The sequence below is a fragment of the Dipodomys spectabilis genome, unplaced genomic scaffold (assembly GCF_019054845.1).
Source record: "Dipodomys spectabilis isolate Male_0828 unplaced genomic scaffold, ASM1905484v1 ptg000163l, whole genome shotgun sequence".
In the NCBI taxonomy this organism is placed as follows: Eukaryota; Metazoa; Chordata; class Mammalia; order Rodentia; family Heteromyidae; genus Dipodomys; species Dipodomys spectabilis.
In genome coordinates, this window is record NW_024870840.1 from 14,088,887 (window position 1) to 14,101,083 (window position 12,197).

Here is a 12,197-nt window from a genome sequence, read left to right on the forward strand (position 1 = left end):
ATTAAAATCTTGACTGAATCATTACTATCTTATAGGGTGATGAGACAAGGAAATGTATCTATACTATTTATTTCATGGGAAGGCGAAATGTGTTCATTGGCTGCCAGGCAAAGTGTGTGAAAACAGTCATTGTGAGTACCATGATTTAAGCATCCTTCTAACAACTTCAGTAACTCTGGGAAATTCATTCACCCCCTCTCCTTCCTCACCATCTTCATCACTATTGTCATCCAAAGTAGGAGTGGTAGCAAACAAATTCACAACAGTCCATAAATCAGAAAATGGAACTGGGTACTATTGGCTCACAGCAGTAATCATAGCTAGAAGGAGACTGTAATGTGAGGATCCCAATTTGAAGCCATCCTGGGCAGAAAAGTCTGTGAAACTCTTATCACAAATTAACCACCAAAAAGCTGAAAGTAGAGGTATGGCTCAAGAGCAAGAAAGCCAAGCAAGTATGTGAGGCTCTGAATTCGAGCCCCAGTAATGGCACCAAAAGAAGGAAGAAAGAAAAAGAAAGAAAGGAGAGAGAGAGAGAGAGAGAGAGAGAGAGGGAGGGAGGGAGGGAGGGAGGGAGGGAGGGAGGGAGGGAGGGAGGAAGGAAGGAAGGAAGGAAGGAAGGAAGGAAGGAAGGAAGGAAGGAAGGAAGGAAGGAAGGAAGGAAGGAAGGAAGGAAGGGGAGGAGGAGGAGAATAAGAGAAGGAAGAAGAGGAGGAAGAAACAATAGTATGGGTTAAAGATGCATTGGCTTGTTTGGTGAAAAAAACTGATGATATGAAAGAACTTCCTTATTCTCACAACACAAGCAGTATAGAAGCAAAAAAGACGGAGGATATGGCCACTAAGGAAAGACAAGGTAAACCCAATTGTTTGAAACTGAGTCCCCCTCATTAGAAGAAAAAAAATGGGTCCTCAAAATTAAGGATCTCTGGGCACCATTTTGGAATTTGCAGGAAATTTCTTTGTAACTTCCTGTTCTGCTTCTTTCCCAATGGCCTTGACATAACCTGCCTGAGTTTAGCAGAGGAAGGATGGTTTGACCCTCAGGCTGCAGAGCTGGGGCTAGAGAAAATTTGGTTTTAAAATACTCACGAATAAAGACAGGTCAAGGCCAAACAGACATCCAAAGGGCTTCCTTGAACTACAAGAAAATCTCTCCTAAAAGGCCAACCACCTTACCCCTAGAGGCCTCCCTCCTTGCCTAGAAGACGAAAGAGAACTTCATGCAAAGGGGCCCACGTTTGGACATGGTGAAGGCAGATTGGTATCCCTCCCCAGCCTCCAGCCTCTCAAGTCATTCTTTAGTTTGGTCCTGTGTGACCCTCCTCTTTCATTTCTCCCCATCTTCTTGTCCTACTTGCCTTTTCTCTTTCCATCCTGCTCAGTGGAGGCTTCAGTCTTTGTTCCTAGGAAATTGCTGAGTCTCCCCTTAGTCCTCGTGGGCTCTGGGAGTCAAAGACACAAGTACATATGGATTCCCTCCCAAACCAGAAAGTGGCAGGGAGTGCCCAGCTTTGTCTTTCTGTTTCAGACAAGAGCATGCTGTGCCGGCTTCTTTGGTCCCCAGTGTCAGGCCTGCCCTGGGAAAGGCCAGAATGTGTGCTTTGGGAATGGGATCTGTCTGGATGGAGTGAATGGGACCGGCAAATGCGAATGTGGCCCAGGCTTCAGTGGGACAGCCTGTGAGACCTGTGCCCAGGGCAAATACGGCATCCACTGTGACCAAGGTGCGCCCCCCCTGGCCCAAACCAGGCAGCTACAGCAGAGAACAGAACCTCCCACACACACCCAGTCCCTTTCTCTAGGCAGCAGGAATCCCACATGGATTAGAAGACCAGCTGTGCTGATTTTCTTGCTTAGGACATTTGCAGTCACTTGAACTCAACCTACCCACCGATTCTCAGTTTTGAACGCCCACCAAAGCCTGACTCTTAAGGTCTAAGAGGCTTTATGAAATGGTCACTCTATCAATTTCCTCTCAGCAAGCTACAGGCTTTGCTTTTGCAAAAACAGTGACCTGTAGCCAGGGATATGCCTGTGAGGAGTTACCAATTCCATGAGCAGAAAACAAAATTGTTGTTTTACTTGGAACTAAACACCACAAACTTAGCTGCTCCTGTTTTCTAACCACTGGCCTATGCCAGACAAAATTAATGTGCAGTCCTGTGATTTCAATTAGGCCATATAATATATTCATATAATAATATATTAGGCCATATGATAGTATTGAAAGGAACATGCTGGGTTGGGGGGGCGAGGTGTTTTTCTGTTCTTTAGAAGCTTGTTTGCCAGCAAATTGTGCTGGAGTTCCTCTAGCCTAAGATCCCTGGGTGGCCTTCAAGGGGTTCAGCAAACTTCTAAAGCTGAATGAGCAAGATACCGACTCATTTCAGACTTCTCCAAGAGCCTCATGACCGTGGTATAAAACAAAGGAGTGACAATTCTATGTCATTGAAGAAGGCAGGACACACCAGGTTTCTGTAAACCCAGTATCAAATGGGCTTCCATTTTAAACTGCCCTCAGGAAACATAACAATGGTCCCATCCCAAGACACCCCACATAGCTCTAGACCCCTGACTGTGACTCTCTGAAAGACAAGGACTTCTTCTCACCATAACCAGGCTGGAGAGCAGAGGCAATAAAGTGTCCCCAGTAAGTGATCAACAAGATGTGGAACACAGATCGCAATCTGATCGTGTGAGGTGCTTTTCCCTCTTAGCGTGTCTTTGTGTCCATGGGAGATGCAACCAAGGACCCTCGGGAGACGGTTCCTGTGATTGTGACATCGGCTGGCGAGGCGTGGCCTGTGACAGAGGTAAGAGCGAGCCCTTTGTGTTGATGACTATGCTTAACCAGGCTTTGCAGAAGCCATATTTTTTTCTTTCTAATTTAGAAAAATGATTGGGTTTTTTTCCCCTTCAGACAGTTAACATAATTCCTTCCTGTAGCAAAAAAGTTTGTAAAAATAAAGAAAAGGCATAAAGAATAAAATAAAAGTTACTCACACTCCCAAGACAGGGAAAAACTATTTCTAGTAGTAATGCAAAAGACAATGATATTGCATATTAGCTGTAATTGTGGATTTGCTTGTTTATAGCATATCGTAATAAAATGATGTTAAAAATAGAAAGAATAACATGGGAAATACAAATAAAAGTAGAAATTGAAAACCCAGGGGAGAGCCACACTTCAACAGCTAAACCATTAGAGCTCAGAATCACATACATGCAAGAGAGAAGTCTGTGTTTTACTCATCTTTGTATCCACACTGCCTAACACAGAGCCTGGCAAGAGGGAGACCCTCTCAGTATATTTGAGCTTCCTGGCAGTCTATGTAAAAAAGGATTTATGTGGTCACATGTGTTTACATAGTTAATGTAATACACACACACACACACACACACACACACACACACACACACACACACACACACACACACACACACACACACACACCTCCAAAGACATTTCCTAGCACTGGGTACTAAGAGAAAACTCCCCAGGGAGGGTTCACCCAGCAACTGCTTCTCTTTTTCAGAGATCACAAAAGATGACTGCAATGGGACGTGCCACACCAGTGCCAAGTAGGTCCCTCTGGCCTCTTTTGGGGATAGTAATATAAAGGAGATTTTTTTCCCCCAGTCCTTCATAGCCCTGACCCAACCTGAGAGAGGTAATTTCTGAGGATTCAGAGCTAAGAATGAAACTGAAAATGTCTCTGAGAAAGCCACAGACCACTGCCCACCACCTTCTCAACCAGCCTTAGCAAGAATGCGTTATCTATTGCTTTGTCTGAGCCACCAGGTCTCAGAGAACCAAGAAACCCAGTGGAGCATTTTAGTAAACCTTTTTTATTTTCCTATTGGGGATGAAACCCAGAACTTCACAATTGCTAAATAAGCACTCTACCAGCAAGCTATACCCCTGACCCAATTACAGTAAGCCTTGGTCCTGATTCATGGTCCTGCCTTGTGTGACTTCCTGCTCCTAGTTCTGTACACAGCTCCTCCTAAACTCCACAGAGCTTAGTGGCTGTATGACAAATGCAACTGCTGGAGTTAGACCAGCGTCCAGAATCAGTCTCTGCCACATCTATGGGATCACATGACCTAGAGCCCATTTTCGACTCCTTCTGAGGCTCAGCTATTCATCCTTCAATGGAAATAACAATGATACCCATTTTCTTTCTGATTGTTTTCATTTTTTATTATCTTGAAGTAGTTGTGCAGAGGGGTTCCAGTTCCACAAATTAGTTTATAAATACAATGCACACTTGGTCCATGTCACCCATCCCATCCTTTTCCCCATTTTTCCCCATTCCACCCAGACCCTCAATTCTATGGTTCCATTTTCACATATGCACTTTGAATAGAATGACTATATCCACCTGCCCTTCCTCTCTATTCAGATGAAAGACACCAACTTTCTAGAGTCACTGAATAGGGAGGGCATAGGCACACCACTCAGCTGAGCCTATGGGCAGCTCCCTGAAGACCAATAGCTGCCCTCTTCATTCCTGGGCTTTTCCCTACTTGTACACCCCCTGGAGTTTGTGAAATGAATGACTACAGCTTTTCTGAACATTCCTCCCAAGTTAGGATGAAAGGCTACAGCCAGTCACCGAATAGAGCAGGGAGTTGGGTTTTTCGTGTTTTTCAAAATCACCAATCCACCTTTCTCCCTTGCAGCTGCCTTCTCAATCTGGACGGCACAGCCTCGTGCAAATGTGCAGCAGGATTCCAGGGCAATGGCACCATCTGCACAGGCAAGCGAAAAGGAATTGCTAAGAGGCACCAAGACTTTGTAAGGGTGACTCAGACATCTGTGGGTGCTGAGCCTGAAAGGACCTCAGCCAATCAGCTGGTGCCAGCCATTAATGGGGCCTGCCCCGGGCAGGTGGTGTACAGGGACAGGAACCTCTCTGTGCATGAATGGGGTGTGTTCCTTTGGAATGAGCAGACAATGGCATTGTGTTCTAAGCAGAGGTTCACAGCCTTGAGAGCAACTAGAACCCACTGGGGCAGATTTTTAAAACTAAGGATTTGGTGCCAGTGGCTCACACCTGAAATCCAAGCTATTCAGGAGGCTAAAATCTGAGGATCAGGAGGCAACCCCAGGCAGAAAAGTCTGTATGACTTATCTCCAATTAAGCACCAAAAAGCTGGAAGCAGAGCTGTGGCTCAAGAGGTAGACTGAACACCAGCCTTGCACAGAGAAAACTAAAGGATCGTGCCTAGGCTCTGAGTTCAAGCCCCAGTACTTGTGTGCACATGCACATGTGCATGCACGTGCACACACACACACACACATGCGCACGTATACACATGCACACACAAGCACAAAGTAAGGATCTGACTGGTCAAGGGCATATCTAGGTCAGTCATCAGGACTCTAGAATGGACCAGGAAATGGTTTAAACTCTGGTTTTCCTCTCCCTCATGCTAAGGCTTTCTGTGGATCTTTGAACTGCTGTTCTGAGCCCCTTTAGCTTACATATAAACTTACTGCTGTTGACATAAACAGGTTCTTGTACACAACAGTAGGTATACACTAGGCTCATCATTAAGCCTCAGGTTTAGATCTAAGTTCTTATATGATCTGTGTCACCTCAGGAAAGCTATCTGTCTGCTCTTTGCCACACTGTCATCTGTAAGTTGGGGTGATAAGTAAACTACTCTCATTGGGTGGGAGGATCTAACCCACATTAATACCTAGAAAGTGTTAAGAAATATGAGTGATTATTCTCTGTGTATGTGGTGTGGGGGGGTGTGGGGGTGGATGTGGGTGTTTTCTATACTGGGGCTTGAACTCAGGGCTCTGCTCTTTTACTCGGCTTTTTCACTCAAAGCTGGCACTCTACCATCTGAGTCACACTTCCACTTCTGAACAATTATTCTTCCATACCTAAGGCACCAGTTTTTAGTGCTAGGAAAACAGAAGCTCTCAGCATCATTGTTTTTTTCCTGAGCACATGTCCTGGACTATAGCAATCTGCTCCTAGCCCATTTTACCAGGGGGGTTCGCCCAAGGATCTATAGTTTCACCATGTTCCTTACAGCAGGAATTGTGCAGTACTACAAAACCAGCTGAAATGGGCAAATAAGTGCAGTGTTTTTGTTGCCTTCTATTCTTCAGAATTGACCCTTCCAGTGCCTCCCAGAGAGGTTCTGAAGTAACTTCCATTTCTCATTGAGCCAAGTTCAAGGGTATCAGTTGATTTCTTTCTCCCCTCTCCCTTTTCTGTGATTCGTCCCTTCCTTCTCTAGCAATCAATGCCTGTGAGACCAGCAATGGAGGGTGTTCTGCCCAAGCTCTCTGCAAAAGGACCATCCCAGGAAGCCGAGAATGTGTGTGCAAGGCAGGCTACACAGGTGACGGCATCGTGTGCATTGGTAAGTGACCATCCACCCCAGGGAATGGTGTGAGTCAGAGCATGTACAGTGACTGCCATGAATTGGTTCTTATTAAGATATACAGCTGAGTCTAGTACTGGTACTCGTGCCTGTAATCCTAGCTACTTGGGAGTCTGAGATCTGAGAATTGTGTTTCAAAGCCAGCTCAGACACACAAATCCAAGAGACTGTTAACCAGAGTCTCTTAACTAGAATTCATCATACATTGGCAAGGAAGCCTTTAAGATAGAAATGATATAACGGCTTGGGGGAGCAATCCATCTCTGAACAATTAAATTACTGTTCATCAAAATGAATACCAGGAAATGGAAACGTTTTGGGAATGGGGGGGGGGCAAAAGGGGACACAGGAATGTTGGGAGAAAGTACGAACAAATGCAGTCATTGTATTCAATGTACACTATGTAAAAAATGAACTATGCAACTTGTGGGTAAGGAAGGGAAGGGAAAATGGGGGGGGAATGAAGGAAGGGGTGACATTGTCCAAGAAGCATTGTACTCAACCTGACTTATGGAATTGTAACTCCATCTTCATCACTTACATATACATATTAGACATTTATACATTTATAAATATATATTATATGTATGTAAGGAAATGAATGACTATAAGAGTATGAAAGTGTATAGTGTCCAAATATCATTTTGGAAGAAGTGAGAAAACTTTTTTTTTGAATTATAGTGAAGTCAAGCACTGGTAGCTCACACCTGTAATTCTAGCTATTTGGGAGGCTGAACCTAATTATATGTATTTTCCTTTGGGCATTTGGGAGTAAATATGTATGTGTCATATTCAATTTATTTCTAAAAAAATCAAGCATGCATTTCCCAAGAATAAGGGACGCTTCTCACATGACCACAGCACATTTATCTTTAGTAAATTTATTATTGATATAATAGTTCCCCTCAGTATTATTCATATTCTAATTTTGTCAATAGTTCAATAAGGACATTTTTTTTTCAGCTTTTTCCCTCCAGTTCAGGACCCAGCCTAAGTCTGAGGATAGCATTTAGTGTCATCAGTGGCCAGAGAGGCCTTACTCCAAGGAAATGTCTTGGTTCTCATCAAAATATCCTAAGCATGCATGCACAGACAGACAGACAGACAGAGGTAGAGATATCATTTTTATTCCTGTCACTCACTGCTAGATTGGACTCCAACCTTCCATTACTTCAAGTCCTGTCTACAAACACCCATGTGCATTCCACAAAGGGACAAACTTGAGCCTACAGACGGACTATGTCTGCTGGGATTTTGTGTATGTATATATGTAACACGATCCCTATTGAGTTAGCTGGGCCTCTGAATTGTTAGAAAACAGAATTGCACTGTGACAGATACCTGCTGCTGTTGGCCAGCTAACCAAGTAACCTCAGGTCCCTAGTGAACCCCTCTTTGATTGGAAGCGAGGTTTGATGCTGTGACAGCTGTTGGCTTTTTGTTTCAAAGAAATCAACCCATGCTTAGAGAACCATGGTGGCTGTGACAAGAATGCAGAGTGCACGCAAACAGGACCCAACCAGGTAAGCTCCCCCTCCCTAAGTGTCCTGGAGGGAACTCCTGGGTCTTAAGACACAGCCCTGAGAAAAAGAGGCTGAGAACAGACCTCTGCCCAGCTGTGACCACACATACTTTAGTATGTGATGAAAGTGTAAGAGGCCAATCTTTGGAGATGAGGGCAAAATGAGGGGGACAAAGGACCCTCAGAAAAGGCACCTCCCTGCAGTGGGGAGAAGTAGGCATCTGAGAACACCAGATGATCCCTGAAGCACCTAGAAGTTTCCTAGAAATGACCTTTTTTCTTCCAGTTCTCTCATGCCTAGAATCACACCTGCTTTTCCTTAGCTCAAGGCTCTGACTTGTGCAAATCACAGCAGACACTCCTATTTCGGGCCTCTGTCAATCATACCAAACAGAGTCAGGTAGTGCCCTTCAGGCACTACCAGGCACAGCCAGTTTGAGGAGATGGTAAAAAATAAAAGGACCCCAGCATCAGAGGTTGAGGGTGATGGGGTGAAAAGACACAAGAGTCCAAAATCCTATACTCTGCCTCCTCTGGGCTTGGTCACATAGAGAACACACAAAACAGCCAGCCAAGAAAGTCCATGCAGCTGAAATTGGGTGGCGAAGTCATCTCCTGTGGAGATGGTTGAGGTTTGGTGTCACATCCTTGTCTGGGAAGATCAAGCAAGTGCTCACAATACCCAAAAGTAAGGGGGGAAATGCTTGTGTTAAAGAATTGTGTGTCTGTGCCCATGTAGGTACACATGTGCACACAGGGAAAATCACAAACAGACAGATAGATAGATGTTTCTGTAGAGTTATTTCAAACTCTAACCCCCCTGGAGTGGAGCAAAGCCATAAGAGCTCTGGTACTCAAGCCCATGATGAAGGGATAAAGAAGGAGGATCAGTGGAAATCTGCTTCTGTGGCCCTGAATGGCCCCACTAATGAATTCAAGTTCTAGTAGAGTCGGCTGACCAGAACCTAGGTCTGCTGCCACCTGGGAGGCTATTCTGTATGAATTAGAAAACTGATTGTCCTATCTGTCTAGATAGGACCAAGAGCCAATGCAGTCTCCTCTGACATTGCTATTAACCTGACAGAACTTGAGTCTCACAGCCAGCCCACTAAGCCAGTGTGACCCCATTTGTAAAATGATCCCTGTGCTTCTACTACTGGACAGGCTGTCTGTAACTGCTTGCCAAAGTACACGGGAGACGGGAAGATCTGCACACACATTAATGTCTGCTTATTTGTGAGTATGCCCAGGCTGGCTTCAGAGCCACCCCTCCCCTACCCCCATCTCTCCAGGGGATGCTTCAGTGAGGGGATCACCCCCCACCCCCAGATGTCTTGAAGCAGCTTCTGGGCCAGGAGATTCATTTCTCTCTCGTGGCCCACTGTCATGTTGGAAAGAAACAGGGCAGCCTCTGCTATTCCACCTTTAGAAAGGGGCATGAGACATACATCTTGAACGCTTCCTCTTGTCTTTCTCGCTAAAGAGCAATGAGGCGCCAAATAATCAAAATGTTCATCTTGGGCTCTGTGAGCCCAAGCAAAGAATCCAGAATTCGGAGGGGACAAAAGAGCATCGCCATGCCCAGCCTCAACGTATTTAACAATAAGAATGTAAAGCAATGGGTATGTGATCAAACCAGACAACAACCTAGCTTGCTCCCAGCCCTGATTTATATGACTTAAAGGCTTTGGATGGTTTGCTTCTTGAGACCTCTTTCCTTGAGAGGTTGTGGACGGAGAAGCCAGGTCTCTAATGTATCATAGCCTGAAGCATCAGCTTTTTTTTAACCATTAATTAGCTGGACAGTATCTGTGTCTGTCTATTCTGAATAAGTTGTTAGGTTTTTTTTTTTTTTTTCCTTAACACAGAAACCATTTCTGTAAAGCTAGGGGGAAGGCCACATTGTCACCCACACCAAGTCAGTGGACACATACAACCTACCAGGCAGTGTCCTGGGCTCTGGGAACTTATCAGTGACTTGGAAATGGCATCACATGGCATGAATGTAAACACTGCAGTGTGGAAGCTCAGTCAGGGGCTGGGTGAGCCATGCTTGCAGGAGGCAGACAGATACCAGACAGATACCCTCCCTCCCCTCCCCGCCCCCTGCATACCTACCTTAGTAAGAAGGGTGAGTTTCAGAAAGCTCAGAGAAGGGTCTGTGAGCACAAGAAAGAGTGATCACGTCATCAGAAGGTGGGCATCCACAACAACTTGGAAGTAGTGTCAATAGGGTGAGAGATAACCAAAATGTCCAGGCCTCTGGGCTGAAATGAGGTCATCAGCAAGGTGGGACAAGAAAGGATCCATCTTGGTAGCCTATCTTTCTCCATGAATCTCCTCCCCTCCCTCCCTCTCTCCCTTTCTCTCCCCTCCTTCCCTCTCTCCTTTTCTCCCTCTCATCTTCCCTCCGTCACCGCTCTCTCCCTCCCTTCCCCACTGCACTTGGGAAGGGACCCAGGGATTTGTATGTGCTAGGCAAGCACTCTGCACCTACCCCTCAAAAGAAAAATAATAATAAGTTCCAATACAAATGATTTGACACATCTTGCCAAAGCTGTCACAAAAACTGGTCTGACTGATCCCTGTCCCCAACCCCTTGGCCATTTTCCCAGAACAATGGAGGCTGCAGCCCATTTGCTGTGTGTAACCACACTGGGGAAGATAAGAGGACGTGTACCTGCAAGATGAACTACACCGGGGATGGAATCACCTGCAGAGGCAGCATCTACGAGGTAACGCAGACACGTGGCATGCAAGGGCTTTGCAAATGCAAAACTCACTAAAGATGCTAGGAGGTATATTTTACTGCTGTTATTGAAGAGGGTTTTTTTTTTTGGGGGGGGTGTTTTTGCCAGTCCTGGGGCTTGAACTCAGGGTCTGGGCTCTGTCCTTGAGCTTTTTTGCTCAAGGCTAGCACTCTGACACTTTGAGCTACATGCTGTACCACTTCCAGTTTTCTGGTGGTTAACTGGAGCTGAGAGGCTTACCAACTTTATTGCCCAGGCTGGCTTTGAACTGGATCCTCAGATTTCAGTATCCTGAGTCTCTCTCTCTTTTTTTTTTTTTTTTTTTTTTTGGTCAGTCATGGGGTTTGAACTCTGGGCTTGGGCGCTGTCCCTGTGCTCTTCAGCTCAAGGTGAGCACTCTACCATTTGAGCCACAGCGCCACTTCCAGTTTTCTAGTGGTTTATTGGAGGTAAGAGTCTCACGGACTTTCTTGCCTGGGCTGGCTTTGAACCGTGATCCTCAGATCTCAGCCTCCTGAGTAGCTAGGATTACAGGTGTGAGCCACCAGCGCCTGGCTTGAGTCTCTTTTTTTTTCTTTTTTTCTTTTTTTCTTTTTTCTTTTGTCAGTCATGAGACTTGAACTCTGAGCCTGGGCACTGTCTCTGACCTCTTCAGATCAAGGCAAGTGCTGTACCTCTTGAGCCACAGTAACATGTCTGGTTTTCTGGTGGTTAATTGGAGATAAAAGTCTCACAGACTTTCCTGCCCGGGCTGGCTTTGAACCACAATCCTCAGATCTCAGCCTAGTAGCTAGGATTACAGGTGTGAGCCACTAGCACCCAACTATGAGTTTCTTTTTGAATCTGTGAATGAAAATAATGGTGGGCACCCTGCTAGGTTGTCCTAAGAGTGAAATACAATGAGGTACAGAAAGGATCAGAGCACGCAACAGCACCAAAGCATTGCTACGGCTCTGATTGCTGAGGAATGTATGTTATGACGTGTGTGATATGTGCAGGCATGTGATGTGTATGTGTGATGTGTGTTTGTGATCCATGTATAGTGTGTGAGAGATGTGCATAGTTTGTATGTGATATGTAATTGCATGTGGGGATTATGTTTGTGTGTATTAGTTGTGTGGTTTATGATATGTATATGTGGTTTTGTCTGTTCATGGTGTGCAAGGTGTGGTGTGTGTGTGATGTGTGTGGCATGGTATATGCGTGTGGCATGTGTTAGAGATGTGTGTAGCATGTGGTCTGGTGTATGTACATACTATACATGGGGAAATGTGAGTGTTGTGTGCGTATGTGTGCATATGATGTGTGCTATGTATATGGTATGTTTTAGTGGGTGTATAGTTGTGTGTGTGGCATGTGTGAGGTATAGGGGTATGTATGTTTGTGTGTAATGCATGAGTATTGTGTGCCTGTGTATGACGTGTATATGCTGCATGTTAGAGTTACGTGCATGATGTGTACATGTGTTTGATGTGTATGAGATGTTCATGTGTTTGATGTGTGTGGTGTGT

The 12,197-nt window shown here is 45.2% G+C and overlaps 1 protein-coding gene across 1 annotated transcript in view; it reads left to right on the forward strand.

Annotated features, from left to right (window-relative positions):
• Stab2 (stabilin 2) overlaps window positions 1-12,197 on the forward strand; it is a 139,701-nt gene that overhangs the window by 81,848 nt on the left and 45,656 nt on the right. Inside the window, exons 37-45 of the mRNA XM_042693213.1 lie at window positions 36-131; window positions 1,532-1,727; window positions 2,721-2,816; window positions 3,540-3,585; window positions 4,690-4,766; window positions 6,268-6,393; window positions 7,864-7,937; window positions 9,101-9,172; window positions 10,552-10,671. Coding sequence (XP_042549147.1) covers window positions 36-131; window positions 1,532-1,727; window positions 2,721-2,816; window positions 3,540-3,585; window positions 4,690-4,766; window positions 6,268-6,393; window positions 7,864-7,937; window positions 9,101-9,172; window positions 10,552-10,671 — 903 coding nt within the window. The remainder of the gene's footprint in view (window positions 1-35; window positions 132-1,531; window positions 1,728-2,720; window positions 2,817-3,539; window positions 3,586-4,689; window positions 4,767-6,267; window positions 6,394-7,863; window positions 7,938-9,100; window positions 9,173-10,551; window positions 10,672-12,197) is intronic.